Here is a 16,336-nt window from a genome sequence, read left to right on the forward strand (position 1 = left end):
GTACCTTGGGTGCCTAGGAGAGAGGAGAAGAGAGGGAGGGGGAGAGGGAGGGGGAAAGGGAGGAGTGGAAGGAGGAGGTGAAGGAGGGGGAGAGGGAGAAAGAAAGAAAGAAAAAGAAAGAAAGAAAGAAAGAAAGAAAGAAAGAAAGAAAGAAAGAAAGAAAGAAAGAAAGAAAGGAAGGGATTGATCTGACTAGGATTAGAATGCTGCAGAGGAGGGACTCCTTGGAGAAAGGGTCAGGCATAGCATCACTGGAAAGAGGGATGGGCGGGGTTGCCAGACAAGAGACAGGACACCCAGTGAAATCCAGAGTTTTAGACAAACAAGAAGTACATTTTTTAAAGATTAAAAAAAAAGAATTATTTATTTTATGTATATGAGTACACTGTAGCTGTCTTCAGACGCACCAGAAAGGGCATCAGACCCCCCATTACACATGGCTGTGAGCCATCATGTGGTTGCTGGGAATTGAACTCAGGACCTCTGGAAGATCAGTGAGTGCTCTTAACCACTGAGCCATCTCTTTAGCCCAAGAAGTACTTTTTTTTTTTTTTTTTTTTTTTTTCAAAAGTAAAAGTATGCCCCAAATATTATATGGGGCACACTTACACTGCAGATAAGACTTATGGCTTATGTAAACTTCAAATCTAACTGTTTTTACTTATAAGTCTGTGGACCACAGAGGTAAACGCACATACAAACAACAACCCGAGAGGTGGGGAGGGGCAGAGGGTGGCAGGATGTGAAGCTGGGGCAGCGCTCTGAAGGACAGATGTGCACTGATGTCCTAATACAGCTGGGCTCCATTCTGCAGTTCCTGGGTGAAGGCACCTATTTCATCCAAGGGTCGCTGAGGATTTAAATCACAGAAATAGCTGACTATTTCATTTCCATTTCTTTTCTTTCTTTCTTTCTCTTTCTTTCTTTCTTTCTTTCTTTCTTTCTTTCTTTCTTTCTTCTTTCTTTCTTTCTTTCTTTCTTTCTTTCTTTTTTTCTTTTTGGTTGGTTTTACAAATTTGTGTCTAAATTGTGCTATTTAACTCTGATTTCTGTCTCTCTTTTGTTTTATTATTATTCTTTCATCTTTTTTTTTTTTTTTTTTTTTTTTTTTTTTTTTTTTTTTTTTTTTTTTACAGTTCAATTGTTATTCCCCTCCAGCTCTGCCCTCTGACTATTCATTGTCTCTAAGAGGAAGTCTTACCCCCCCCAACTCCCTCCTATCCTCACCCCACTATACCTCCCCACTTCCTGGAGCCTCAGGTCTCTCCAGATTTAGGTGCATCTTCTCTCACTGAGGCCAGACCAGGCAGTCCTCTGCTGTGTATGTGTTGGGGACCTCGAACAGCTAGTGTATGCTGCCTGGTTGGTAGCTCAGTGTCTGAGAGATCTTGGGGGGGACCCAGGTTAGTTGAGACTGCTGGTCTTCCTATGGGGTCGCCTTCTTCCCCAGCTTCTTCCAGCTTTTCCCTAATTCAACCACAAGGGTCCCCGGCTTCTGTCCACTGGTTGGATGTAAGTAAGCATCTGGCTCTTTCAGCTGCTTGTTGGGCCTCTTGGAGGGCAGCCATCTGTAAGCATCAGCAGTAGTGTCAGGCCCTGGAGCCTCCCCTTGAGCTGGATCCCAATGTGGCCCTGTCACTGGACCTCCTTTCCCTCAGGCTCTTCTCCATTTTTGTCTCTGCAGTTCTTTTAGACAGGAACAATTCTGGGTCAGAGTTTTTGACTGTGGGATGGCAACCCCATCCCTTCACTTGATGCCCTGTCTTTCTTCTGGAGGTGGGCTCTACAAGTTCCTGCTCCCCACTGTAGGGCATTTCATCTAAGGTCCCTTCCATTGAGTCCCGAGAGTCTCTCACCTCCCAGGTCTCTGGTACATTCTAGAGGGTCCCCCTTCCTCCTACCTCCCGAAGTTGCCTGCTTCCACTCTTTCTGCTGGCCTTCAGGGAACTCTGATTCTTTCTGAAAGACGGTACTTTAGTTCACAGTTCATAGATTTGTAAACGAATTACAATATTCGGGAATGAATAAAGGTGTCTAGGTTCAATTTGACAAAGACCCCCTCTGGAGAGTAGGGAAGGTTATCTTTGATCAGAGAGGCAGGAATAGTGACCATAACCACTCGCCGCAGGTGAATGGCTAATGTTGTCTTCCCAAGACCACTACTGGGGTAAAGGTAGAAAAGAACACTATGCATCCTGAGGGCAAGTAATTACTGGGAGTGAAAGTCCCCCTACAGGGAAAGAAGAACATCCTGGTGGACTGCATCCACAGGGTGGCTGTGTCCCAAACATGCAAGATGGTTTGATAGTAGCAGTGAGATCTGCAGCTGCTCCAGCTAAGAACGGTGCCAAGGGATGGATACATTGCGATGGCCTTGGCCCTGACCCCCTTTCCCTCTCTTATCTCCCTCCCACTGAAATTCTTCTGTGCCATAAGTCCCCTTCCTACCTTCAGGTCCTTGTGTGTGACCCTTGGCATTCCATCAGAATTGCTTGCATGCACATCCATGGGAAGTTATTGACTGGAGGACTTACAGCTGGCTACAACGCCAAAGGAGAGGACACTGCTACTTTAGCAAACTTTAGCTGCCCAGTAGAGCCTCTGGGAGGAGACAGATGTCACAGGCCCCTCCCCCATCATGATGAAATGTTGATGGGCCCAGTCTTGTGCAGTCACCCACTGCTGCAGTGGGTGAGCTCACCAGTGCTGTGAACATGGCATGTCCAAAAGATGCTGGTTTGTGCCTCCCCATCCTTCGGCTCTTGCATTCTTTCTGCCCCCTCTTCTGAGATTCTCCCTGAGCCCTGCAGGAGGAAATCCAGCTGTCCTGTTCAGGGCCAGGCACTGCATAGTTACGAACTGGTGTGAGTCTCCGCACTACCTGCTACCTGCTGCACAAGCAGTTTCTCCGACAAAAGCTGAGAGCAGTACTAACCCATGGCTATAAACACGGGTATTTAGAGAGTGGTTTGGCATTGTGACTGTGATGGTTTGTATATGCTTGGCCCAGAGAGTGGCACTCTTTGGAGGTGTGGCCTTCTTGGAGTAGGTGTGGCCTTGTCGGAGGGAGTGTATCACGTTGTGTGTGGGCTTTAAGACCCTCATTCCAGCTGCCTGGAAGCCAGTCTTCTCCTAGCTGCCTTCAGAACAAGAGGTGGAACTCTCTCAGCTTCTCCAGCCCCATGCCTGCCTGGATATTGCCCTGATCCTGCCTTGATGATAATGGACTGAACCTCTGAACCTGTAAGCTAGCTCCAATTAAACGTTGTCCTTTATAAGACTTGCCTTGGTCACGGTGTCTCTTCACAGTAGTAAACCCTTAACTAAGACAATGGCCATTGAGCTAAGTAACAGTAGTAGGTTCCCTTTGAGAACCTGTGAGCTCCCTGTCATGGTCTTCTCATTGGTTCACAGAACCAGGCCTGACTAAGCTTTTATTTCCAGACTTTCCTACAGCCACGGAGGGACAAGTCAGTTAGGAGTCAGGAGATTCAAAGTTACTCACCCAAAGGTAGACTAGAGACATCTATCTCAGGACATAGTCCCATGTTTCGTGGTATCTCACAGTGAGTACTATGTTAAGGCATCCATCTGTGACTAGAAGTGTACCTCATATCATCCTGGACACTGATTATTCAATACTTTTTTTTTGGGGGGGGGCAGGGTTTCACGGTGTGGTCCTGGCTGGCCTCAAGCTTACAGAGATCCGCCTGTCTTTGCCTTCTGTGTGCTGGTGCCACTAGGCAGGCTGAGCGTTCACGCCCTGTGCTTTATAAGTAGCAGAACAGTTGGTCACAAGCAGGTGAATAAACATGTATAGTCTTGCATGGCAACAGGCTATTGTCCAGAGATACAGGGTGCACTTCCTGGGAGCTGGAAGCATATTGAGGGCATGACTGAGGCCCTATAATGTGTTTCCCAACTTAGAGGCTCACATTCCCGGAGAGGATAAAAGTTACTGGAATGGAAGACAAGCCACGGCCCAGGGAGCATCCTCCTCTCCTAGTTTTACCTTCTCTGTGTGGAAGGAGACTTACCAGCAAGGCACTGGGAGGTTTCTCCGTGATCCCCATCTCCTGTCAGCTTTGAGACCAGTAAACGGTTCCCTGAAGCTGAGGTGAAGCAATGGAAAAGTCCTTTCCAGTCTTCATGTACGGGTACCTCGCTGTGTGGGAAAACCCAGAGCTTTCTAAGGTGAGAAAGGACAAAGCTCTATTCTGTCCCTGCTCACCTAAACTGTTAGGGCAGGAAGATGCCAGGGCACTCTCCTGGTCCACAGTTCTCAAACTCCGAAGCCCAGGCTTCTGGGAGCGGCACTAGGACAATAGCATTTTAAGTGTCCTTTGTTCTAGAATTTTCTCCCAGGCATACACTTATCAGAGAGAGGTGGATTAGAGTTTAAAGTGAGAGATCTGCTGACCTGAAAACTAGGGAGTGGGGCGCAGTCTGCCTTGGCTGACACTGTGCTGTATATCATGTGGTCTACGGGGACATTTTTTTTTTTTTCCATCTCAATGAGATGGACATCCATCAGTGGGATCAAGACCCAGAGGTCTCCCTTCCCAGCTGGACCTCAGAAGGATTCAGAAATACACAACTACTGACATCCCTTATCCAACACGATAGCTGTGCCCATAGCTTAGCCCCAGAGGGCAAAGCATAGCAGTGACCATGGGAGGGGGGTGGGTGGGACATCTAAGTCAACAAGGATGACTGGATGTAGGTTAGTTCTTCCCGAGAATGGATTGATGAAGACTTCCAAAGCCACCAGAGGTGGGTTCACCTGCACTCATTCCCAGCTGTGTAACAGAGGGTAGACCCCAATCCTCTTGCTATTTGGGAGAATTGTACACAGGTGAGTGAGGGGATGGGTGGGTTAAATCTTGAGACTACTTTAAAGCAGAGGGCAAAGGCTGTTTATCTACCAACATGATTCTTTCCAATGAAGAAGCGATCAGACATCTGAAATCGGAAAAAGGATCTGGCCTGGGGAGAGAACCATGACGCTCTAGCAAGCAGTTTCAGCCCTGACTGCCACTGAATTGAGACACAGTGGCCTGGTCTCCTGCCTTCTGTGCTGGCTGAAGCATGTGGTTCCTTAGCTCCTGGGGGGGGGGGGGGCGGGGAGAAGAGCACTGCGGGCTGTTTCTTGATTAACCCCTGGTCATCCACAGTCTTGCTCTGCATGACTTTTCCCCTTACCCAAACATGCCTGTTTGGCTTGAGCATCTTTCATCAGCCCAGGAAGGACAGGCATGTTGACCGCCTGCTGCAGCTCCTTCCCGCAGTAGAGTCACAGCATCAGCGTGTGTAAGATTGCTTTAAGAAGGTAGCCCCGCATCTTTGCAAGTTCTGGAGCTTTTACTCGGAACGGAGAAATTGGGTCTACTGTGTTGGGCCTTGCCACTAGGAGTGGCGACCCATTTGCCACCCAGAACCGCAACACACTGCACCCTCCGTTGCCCCTCCACCCACCCTGAAGGACACAGAATGAGGAGATGCAGAGAACTTCTCGGACCGCTTGTGCGGTCTCTACTCTAGATCCCACCCCTAGCTCTCTGAATGTAAGGGGAGTATGGGGAACACTCAAGCTGTTCCCAGGAAGTGAGTAGTGGGTGGGTGTGGTCAGGGGTGGGGGCGGCTAGAGGAGGACTCAGCTATTCTTTCTGGCTTGGCTTTTGCCTTATGGGGGAGGGGACGACACACCTTTGGTTTCTTGACCTCTGAATTAGCATGTGTATCTGACCGATAGAGTTGGTATCCACCCACCCAGTCCTGCTGGTATTTTTAGTGCTTTGGTTTTCTAATTCACAAATGTGTCTCTTTGTGTGTGTATATGTTTGTGCACAGATGTGTTGTCTGCAGAGCTGAGACTTGAATAGGATCTGAAAAAATATCGTTTAAAAACGTAAATTGTCCTCGGGAGCTAATATCTACGCGACCAGTAAGCCCCTTTCCCGGTCTGCCTTCGGTCACCTGGAAAGAGGTTGCATTTTGAACACAGCCACAAACACCACCTTCTCTGCAAAAGCCCAGACTCCCGGGAATTTAAAAGAGCTCCCAAAGTTCAGCCTGTCCATCGGAGCAGCTGGGAAGCAGTCTGACTCTGTACATAAGATTTAAACCGTGGAGCGAAGGGCTGGTCTGTTGCGTAGTTCCTTGGAACTAGGAAAGAAGTAGAAAAAAGTCGTCGCAACTGCATCAATTTGCAAGTATTATGAAGAGTCCTTTTTTCTTTTCTTTTTTTTTAAACAAACCCACTTACACTAATTACAGCGTCCAACTCTGTCTCCACCCACCCCGCAATTCTAACTACTCTCTTCCCTATGCATTTGCCTCCTTCGAAAGTACTTGCTTAGTTTTTGGTTTTGCTTTTTAAGGGGTGTTGACCTGGGTCTAGTTCTAGTAAACTGATCCCTCTGGCCGGCGCGGCGATTGGTTAACTGTGCGGCTGACTGACGCGGTGTGGAGAGCGGCTCCCGGCAGCGCGGAGCTGATTGGCTGCGCGCGGGGAGATCCAGGGCTCGGCCACCCGCACACCGCGCACTCGAGCTGCAGCGTCGCAAGTAGGTGCAGCAGCCCGCAGCCCGCCGCGCCTCCGCGAGCCGGGACAGCACTCGGCCCCGCGCGCTCCCCGTCCCGCGCCAGCCCCGCCGCGGCGACCTGCTGCAGCCGAGGACCCCATCGATCGGAGACCCGGGGAGCAGCTCGCGGCCGCCGAGCCGGACGGGGCCCGGCACTGCGCCTTTGTCCCCGGAGGCTCCGGGAAGTTTGCAGCGGGACGCGCGCGTGAAGGCAGCGTGGGCAGCCCCGACGTCGCCGAGCAGCATGGGCGTCGGGCGCAGCGCGCGGGGTCGCGGCGGGGCCGCCTCGGGCGTGCTGCTGGCGTTGGCCGCCGCGATGCTGGCCGCGGGATCGGCCAGCGAGTACGACTACGTGAGCTTCCAGTCCGACATCGGCTCGTATCAGAGCGGGCGCTTCTACACCAAGCCCCCGCAGTGCGTGGACATCCCGGTGGACCTGAGGCTGTGCCACAACGTGGGCTACAAGAAGATGGTGCTGCCCAACCTGCTGGAGCACGAGACCATGGCAGAGGTGAAGCAGCAGGCCAGCAGCTGGGTGCCGCTGCTCAACAAGAACTGCCACATGGGCACCCAGGTCTTCCTCTGCTCGCTCTTCGCGCCCGTCTGTCTGGACCGGCCCATCTACCCGTGTCGCTGGCTCTGCGAGGCCGTGCGCGACTCGTGTGAGCCGGTCATGCAGTTCTTCGGCTTCTACTGGCCTGAGATGCTCAAATGTGACAAGTTTCCTGAGGGCGACGTCTGCATCGCCATGACCCCGCCCAATGCCACCGAAGCCTCGAAGCCCCAAGGTAAGGGTACGCCTTCCCACGCCCTCGAACCTCCGTGCCCATCCGCACTGGCCCCGGGCTGTAGAGGGGGAAAAGCCCGGGAGCCGCACTGCAACCGGTTTGCAGACCGGATCCCGAAAGCGTCTGGGAGGCCCAGGCGTCGCTTGGCGCTTCTCCTGCCCCAGGTACTCCGTGATGGCTTGGTGAGCCACGGCGGTGTGTGTGTGTGTGTGTGTGTGTGTGTGTGTGTGTGTGTGTGTGTGTATTTGTGAGCTGGAATTGCTCTTACTAAGCTCCAGTCTGGCGTTTTCCATACCTGAAAGAAAGCAAAGCCTAGGTTTTAAATAAAAAGACGTCTATCTCTTTAGGGAGAGCGCAGGGTCCTGTTCCAAAACTGTTAACATCTGAGACAGACATTGCTCCCTTGGAAAACCACTCGCTCAAACTACAAAAACAAGCAAACAAACAACCCCCAAACTTCAGACTGAGGGATTTATTTTCATAAGTTTGTAAACTATTTTTTTTTTTTTCTAAAAACAAAACCATCAATAAGAAATCCTTTCTGCTTAGCCCATCTTCCAGTCCTGTTGCAGACCTGGAGGAGGAAAGAAGTTGAGAAAGCGCAACTTCTGTTTCTTCGCCTCTAAATTCAGGCAGCAACTTTGAGTTAGCAAACCAAGGGGGATGCAAAAAATCTCTGGAGCCCCAGCCTTGCTTACCCCCTGCCTCTCTCCTTCACACAAATCCTTAGGTAATTAGAAAGATAAAAATGTAATTAGCTCATTGTTTATCTCCTCCTGGAAGGGTGAGGACCTGCAAATTGGGCGCTGCAAATACTGAACCCTGGGGAGGGGGCAGAATTTCTCTTAGGAACCCTGTATCTCAAGGGAACTTTTCATGTGAGAGGGAAAAAGAAAATCTGGAGACTCAAACAAAACCAAACCAGAAACCCACACAGAACCCAAAGCTGCACCACAGCACGCTGGTGGTATGAATCCTGACTGGGTTCATTCCTGTGGGGTGAGCCTCAGGAGTATATAACAGATATTCTTGTCCAGTGGCCCTTGTCACAGAAGCGGGCACCTCCCGGCCATTTCTGAAGGGGAGACTACTTATCTTGAAGTGTTGAGTGTCTTGGCTTTCTAAAGCAGGGTCTTAGTCTCTTGGTGTTCAGCCCAGGCTGGTCTTGAACACAAATTCCTCCTGTTTCAATCTCCTCAGTTCTAAGATTACAGGCGTGCATGCACTGCCAAGTGCCTCTTGTTGGTGCCTCATTTTGCTGCCCCAGAGTGAGGACTGGGTTAGGCATGAGGGAAGTCTGAAGGCTCCTATTCATTCTAGGGAGGAAGGTGGGTCCAAAGTGATTGCCCTTGTCTGGCGTGGGCCCCAGCCTGTAAGGTAAATGGTAGCCCTGGGCACCTCTGTCCTTGGGGCTGGTATGTGTAGCCATTTGAGGTGGCTCACTGGGGGTCGAGCATTTCCCTAGGCCAGTACTGTGCTTTCTGTCCCCATTGAGCTGCCCTCCCTTCCTACCCCCTCAGCCCCCTGCAGACCACAGTTTCCTTGCCTGCCAGGAGAGCCTGTGGCCAACTTTGCTTGAATTCTGTCCATTCCCCATGGTCACTGATTGATTACCCTTTGCTAGGATCATTGGTGGGCTTAGAGTGGACGCCTGTGAGAAACGGCTTTGTGTAAAGGGCCTGATGTTTGCAGGCAAGAGGACCAGATTTTGGGGGTGGCGGTGCTGTTTCTGAGGGAGAGGCCACACAAACAAGTGCCTCCAAGTGACGGGCAGAGCAAGGGCACACTCACCCTTTACTCATTTATGGATGCTTCTGTGTGGTTCCATGTGTCTGGTTCCTCCTTGTCCCGTGCTCAGATGGAGGAATTCTTTGCTGAATCAAGGTGTGTGTGTGTATGTGTTGTATGTGTTGTGTGTTGTCTGGCAGGCTTTCTCTGGGTAGGTTGGCTTTCTCTTAAGTGATTTTTGATTTCCAGAGAGACATCATTAGGAGGGTGTCCCACACAATGGATACCCACTTTTGCCCCACAGGGCTGTCTGTCAGTTGAGTGTTGAGCTGGCTAGGGGAAAGGTTAAGACAGATTACACCACTGGTCCTCAAAACCTTAGGCTCTGGTGGCTCTGGAACAAGCCCTGGGACTTTGGGAATGATAGTAAGTTCCACACAGGTGCCTTGTTCTGTTCCTCGTCTATTCTGCATCCCCATTACGGAGATCTAAACTTTCAACATAGTGCTACATCTTGGATAGGCTTGGATACAGGTTTTGGGGGGATAGGAGAGCTCCTTGTTATTAAAGGTAAGTCCGCTCGTGAGTAATGAGTCAAAGACTTTTTTTCTCTCTCTCTTTCAAACAGTGGCCGCTCCTGGTACCCTAGCTTCTGTCAGGGAAAGCAATTATGCCGTCCGTCCCAGAAAACTGACTTCTAAGCCTTGGTTGGACATACATTACATTCATTTAATAAATGGTCATTCTCCTTCCCTGCCAAGTTTCACTGAGTTGGGAGAGCGAGCCTGTCTTGTTCCGTCCTGTTGTTTAGACACGCTGTGCATTAAATCAGCCAGGTTAAGTCACAGACTGGAGAGGCCAGGGAGCTCTTACTTCTCCCTGACTCTCCATTATGGTACTTCTTCCTCTCCTCAGTGAGCTAGCTGCCCAGGGAAAATCAATCGCCCCACCTCTGCCTCTGCCTCTCCCTTCCCCCCACCTCTCTTCCAGCTCCTCTCCCTCACTCTCTCCCTATACACATTGATTTCACAAAGCAATCTTAGTCCTGGCTTCAGCGTTGGCCTTTCCCCCTCCACTTCCTCATAACCAGTAAGGAAGTACAAAACCTGTAAGCCTTTCATTCATTGGTTTCGCACTTTACCGCCATGATTCGGTTCACCTGTCCAATGGAAGTCTCAGTTGGTTACTCCCGCGAGGCAGTCTTGCAGGGCCCCAGACACACACAAGGGGCAGAGATGAATATTGCATTACACACTCTCCTCTCTCTAGTGAGAGCTGCTCAGCTCTTCACTGGAAGTACTGAGAGGAGGAAAAGCCACATTGAGAATCCAGGGTGATCCACCTCTCACTGTGCACCCCTCAGCTCCCCCCCCCCCCCGAAGCCTCTGAGAGTGCTTGCTGGCTGGGCTCAATCCACAGGCTGAAACTGCTTGTCCTGTTGGAGTGTAGAGCCTGGAAATGCCAGTAGAGTTTTGGGGTGTATGAAGGGGGCCTAGAATGCCTTGTTCAACGTTTTATACCTTGAACTTTGCAATGTGATAACTTCTACTTGAAGAAGAAGAAGAAGAAGAAGAAGAAGAAGAAGAAGAAGAAGAAGAAGAAGAAGAAGAAGAAGAAGAAGAAGAAGAAACCAGCAACTACAAAAACAGAGGAAACCCAGAGTTCATGTTCCTATTATAGGTCACATGGTTCTATCTACTTCCCTTCCTTTTTCTTTCTTTACATGGAAAGCAGATACCACGATGGAGATTTCTGGGAAAGAGGCTTGTATGTTTGTTTGTTTTTATTCAGAAACGTTACTTTCAGAACCCAATCACAAGCTCTGGTGTATTTCCAACATCTAGCCCAACAGAGGCTTGCTTAGCTTGTACAGTGCTTCCTTCTGCTCCTAAAATTTGAAAGGCAGCTAGCTGCCAGAGTGTGTTCCATGTGGGAGAGAAAGTGGCAGAGATAGATTGGAGGTGTGTTCCCAGCCTTGGAGGGAGCGGGCTGGGGAACTGAAGGTCCTGAGCTGAGCCCTGGGGGTGAGGGGGATGCAGGTGCGGAGAGGGAGGGATCAGAGCAGGTGTTGGTGAACCCATATGGGATGGGAAAAGAAAGCCAGTGAGCAGAGGTGTTCAGCACACCGAACCTCCCTTTGGCTTCTGTTTTAGGGTGACTTCCTTTCGGCTTCAGCTAGGGTCTGGCTTCCAGCGACCAAGGTACTGAGAGTGGACCATGCTTAGGTTTTCTAGGCCATCAGTAAGCTCAACATTGTTTGGTAGACAGTGAACAGTGAGGAGGAGGAGGAGGAGGAGGAGGAAGAAGAAGAATTCAGCCCTTGGAGGAGTCTCCTATAAACACATTATCTCTGCCCTTCCAAAGAGGCCTCTGAAGCCCCTTCCTACGGGGGTCTAGCTGCCTCCCAGTGGCTTGCGGTACGCACGCACGCACGCACGCACGCACGCATGCATGTATGCACGCACGTACGGATCTCTTCAAAGCACTTCATAAAAGACCATCCAAAGGGTTTCCTCCCTTGGCCAGTTCTGTCCTCCATTTGGTGGCTCTTGCTAGTTCCTCCCCTCCCCTCCCCCACCCCACAGGCTTTTTTTTTTTTTTTTTTTTGGAGTCCCAATGGCACCTCAGGGCCCTGGGCTTGAGTAATTGAGTATTGCTGTTCTCTTGGTCCTAGAGACCTGGTCAAATTGATGGGCTGTCTTGTTCAGAATCTGCTGATAAGGAGGGGGGCCGGAATCAAAGAGGGCTAGATAAAGTGGAGGAGGAAGAAACTAAGAGACAGTTCCTGAGATCTGTTTTGGCTTTTAAGCCATCTAGGTTTGTGTGTGTGTGTGCGCGCGCGCGTGCGTGCATGTGTGTGTGTGTTTTGTTTCTTTGTTTTTTGTTTTGTTTTTTGCTTTTTTCCCTTCAGATACTCACATCAGCCTGGACCTGTCACTACCTACCCCAAATAGTAGATTAAATAACCGTCACATTCAGCGTATCTAGGCCGAAATGTTTGGTGAAAGCATTCACCTGCCTCCGCGTTAGGTTCTGAGTTCAGGACCCCTTCACCGTTACTCACAAGAAGCCTTTCAGGAGCCGCAGAAGACCTCTAGATCTTGTTAGCCTGGCTCCTGCCTGGCCTGTTGTCCGGGGGTCCCCATCATCATGACTTACAGCTTCTGTTTCTGCTTGGTTTCCCTTGCTAGGTACAACTGTGTGTCCTCCATGTGACAACGAGTTGAAGTCGGAGGCCATCATTGAACATCTCTGTGCAAGCGAGTTTGGTAAGACCGAGTTCCAGCCTCATTGGGGGGCTTTGGAATCCCCGCCTTTCCTTATCCCACGTCTCAACCTCCACCCCTGCAGACATAAGCTAATAGGAACGTCTCATTTGAGCTTCACTCACGTCTTCTGCCTCCTTCCTCTCATTTTCTTTCTTAGGCAAAAGGAAGTCTGTCTCGGCAGAGTGAGCATGGACCATCTTTTGTCCATGGCTGTCCTGGAACTCACTCTGCAGACCAGACTAGCCTCAAACTTAGAGATCTGCCCGTCTCTGCCTCCCAAGTGCTGAGATTAAAGGGATGCACCACTGTGCCCAGCTTGGACCAACTTTCCTTAAAGTTAGGCTGCTTATGCCTCTGTGTTTCAGGTTTTGGGGAATCTCCTTTAATGGCAGAGGGGTGCAGACTTAGGGACGGGGGTGAAGCTGAAGAGCGAGACTGTACAGTTCTCTTCATCTGCTGCGGAAGCAGCCCCGATTTGGCTCCTTCTCTATGATTTGATTTTTATATCCACCCCTAGGTGTCAGCACTACTCTACCCTGCACTGAACCGGCCTGGGGTGGGTGGGGTGCCTTCCTGGGATCTGAAGATTTTGGCCTCATTATCACCTGAGGTCCTAGTCAGAGTTTTCCAGGCAAAGATCATCAGCCTTGTCTCAGGAGAGTGATGTCTGTCCCTACTTCCTAAGATACTCTGGTTTGAGAGAGAATTCTGAATTGGCACCTGCAGCTGCCAGAGTGGGGCTAGCCTGGGCTAGGGAGCAAATCCAGGACCCTCCTAGATTGGCCACTCTGGCCAACAGGAAAACCCATCGACTTCTGACCTCTGAGAACCTAAGTATTAGCTGTGACCTTGCGGAGCCCGCCCCCTCCCTGTCTTGGTCTCCATTGCTGGACGCAGAGCAGCAGCCAGGGCCAGGACCGTTTTGCTGAAGGACAGACAGATTCGGACTGATGCTTGAAGTTCTAGGGTGGATTTCTCCCGCTTCTTAGGAGAGAAGGGATAAAGGTAGGTGACGTGAGTCTTCCCGTCTGTTCAGAGCCACTGTGTTTTCATTAACCCGACATGACAGGGCGAGTCTGATACTGTGAAGGGCTGTGCTCCAGTGAGCTCCACACGCGTGTGCGGACACTCGCAAGCCCAAGGAGTTCGTGTATCACGGTACACATTTTTCTCCTGTCCACGTGGTTGCTGGGGATGAAACTTGGGTTGTCAGGCTTGGTGACAGGCACCGTTCCTCACTGGGCCTATGGGCCACACATTCTTAAAAAGCTATGCTTATTTCTGATGGCTTTAATTTTGTTATCATGTGTTTATATTTGTCTCATTTGTTATCCAGAGGGCAATAGTATGTGTAAGAAAAACACCCGGTTTCTGCTACATTTTGTTGCTTGTGTAAGTCATACCCGTTCCCGTTTTTTTTCTTATTTTTCCTCTTAAAATTTTTTTAAGACTTTTTTTTTTTAAACAGTCCTGGATGTAGCCTAGGATGGTCTTTCACTGGCTATGTAGCACAGGCTAGCTTCGGACTCTACATCTTTTTACATCTACTTCCCTACGTTGGGAATATAGGTACAGGTCACCGTACCTAGAGTTTTATTTCGAATTCCTTTAAAATCTGAGCAAGAAATTGAGTGTGGTGGTGCATATCTATAATCCCAGCACTTTCGGGTGGAGGAGGCAGGAAGAGCTTAAGTTTGAGACCAGTCTGGGCTACATAGCCAGGCCTATATCAACAAGCAAGCTATGGATGGTATATGTGTACATATACCACAAAAAGTCACTCCCGTTGTCTTGATGTTAAGTCTCTTTCCTTGCCTCAGGAGGTGCCCCAAACTGGGCTCAGACCAGTGTGTGTGGGTACATAGTCGCAGATTGTGGCAGCTACAAGCTTTTTATCCACAAAGATAGACACTGGGTCCTTCCCGACGATGGATGATAAACCTGGAAGGAAGGGCAACAAGAGGGTGAATAGAATCTCAGAGGAGCCCTGACAGGAAGCCTTTTGTTCCATGGGGGAGGGTTGGAAGAATCCCAGAGGCTCCCGGGGGGGGGGGGGGAAGGAGTTGTTCTTCCCAAGTCATCGATCTTAGACATGGTGTGAGTATGGGGAACGATCTCAGACGGAGCCCAGAGAGTCAGGCTCTGCTGGATGCCGCATGTTTTATGGACTTAATCAGGTTCAGGGACACGGGACAAAAAGCCCTAGACCTGAAGGAATGGAGGTGATTGGCTGGAACTGACTTCTTGTGCATGGGTTCGAGTCTTTATCTGCATGCATCCTTTTACTTAATATTTATGGAGCAGAATGAATTCTGCTAGACACTGGTCCAAATATACCTACCTCGAATAAGTTAAAATTTAACTTTAGATTTTTAAATCCCTACTAGACATCAATCCCCGATTTTCTAGAGAGCGGTGGTTTTCCTTTAGAGCAGAGGTTATAGGAATTAAAAGGCCAAAGCCAGCGCGCAGCCTTGTTGAGAAAGTAGATGTAGGTCCAGGATCTTTGTCTGGAACGGATCGATCCCAAATCGTCATTAATTCTCCCCGCCCCATTCTCTTGCTCTCATCCCCAAATTCTGTCCCTTGGGGGATTTGCAGATACATTTGGAAGTCAAGGGCTACAAGCCTTCCGGGGAACCTGACGTGAAAAGGTTGGCAGAAGTCCAGAGGATGTGCCTCGACTTACCTTTGTCGGTCACTCCCCTACTGCAGTAGATTCCTGCCAAGCCAGCAGCCCCCAGGTCAGCGCTACTTAAAGGAGTGCCTCTTAATCAATAACCAGTTGGGCTCGGTGGTCCAGAGTGATGGGCTATTTAATGCTGTCCCGTAACCCTAAAAGTATTTTCTTCTTAGGTTCGTGGGGTCCTCCGAGATCTTGCATTACAGTTCATTTTACGAAGTCCACCCAATGATGTGGAAGGAAGGAGCTGCCTTCCTCCCTTGGCCTACTCTGACTCACAGAGGGGCCTCCTCCTCTCCTATAAGATGGAGAACAATGACTACAGCACACAGGTGCCTGTGTGGGCATGGTGAGCACTGGATGGGTCAGGCTTCTCTGAGGCTTTTTTGTTTGTAAGGTTTTTAGGAACCGATAAATAGGATATTCTCTCTCTCTCTCTCTCTCTCTCTCTCTCTCTCTCTCTCTCTCTCTCTCTCTCAGTGGGGACTGAGCTTAGCCCTGCCCTTTGAGCGCCCCTGCAGAATGCAGCCTTGTTGAGAAACGTGTTGCTTAGCTCGGTTCATTTCAAGGAAGAGAGGCAGCCAGCCACACTGATGGGATTCAGTTAGAAAACAAAAGCCGCTGACAATGCGAGCTAACACAAGGCAAAGAATGTTTGACTCCCCACTCCAGGGATCAAGCTTTGTATTAAGTGGCCCTGGTGTCCCCAGTAGGAAGATACCGGTTGCTGGAAAGCAGTGTGTGAGCCTGTGTGCTCCTCAGGGGTGAGCACACACTCTTACTCTCTTACTCACTCTCCCTTTGCATCCTAGTACCCTCATCCCCAGTGTGGAGCTGGACATGCTGAGCCTGCTACCTCGCCCCCTGGATGGTGCATTTTTCAACCCTATGGCCTGTCTGCCTTGCCATATTCTCTCCTCATGCGCTCTACCCTCTTGATGCGCAGCACATATCCCCCCCTCCCCCAAACAGGCAAAAACAACAGCAGAAAGTGTGTGTGCACACGCGGATGCTCAGGAATTCACCCAGATCAGCCCGGATCAGGCTGCAGATGTGGGGAGCCCATGGTTAGCTGATGCAAAGCCTTTGGTCTCAAAATGGTGGTCACCCTGCCTGCTGCTGCACTACAATGACTGGGTGCTGTGCACAGTTCTTCAAGAGGCCAGCGTAGCATTTGCAAGCTTCTACATTGATAACCTTAGTGTTAAAAGCTCATGCCCACAGTGCTCTCTCTCTCTCTCTCTCTCTCTCTCTCTCTCTCTCTCTCTCTCTCTCTCTCTCTCT

General features: G+C 50.1%; 1 protein-coding gene across 1 annotated transcript in view; it reads left to right on the forward strand.

The window, feature by feature from the left end:
* The first annotated feature begins 6,501 nt into the window (after positions 1-6,501).
* Sfrp1 (secreted frizzled related protein 1) overlaps positions 6,502-16,336 on the forward strand; it is a 38,507-nt gene continuing 28,672 nt past the window's right edge. The window contains exons 1-2 of the mRNA XM_021218879.2: positions 6,502-7,372; positions 12,292-12,369. Of these exons, the coding sequence (XP_021074538.1) occupies positions 6,829-7,372; positions 12,292-12,369 (622 nt within the window). The 5' untranslated portion in view covers positions 6,502-6,828. The remainder of the gene's footprint in view (positions 7,373-12,291; positions 12,370-16,336) is intronic.

Source organism: Mus pahari, chromosome 19 (assembly GCF_900095145.1).
Source record: "Mus pahari chromosome 19, PAHARI_EIJ_v1.1, whole genome shotgun sequence".
Taxonomy (NCBI): Eukaryota; Metazoa; Chordata; class Mammalia; order Rodentia; family Muridae; genus Mus; species Mus pahari.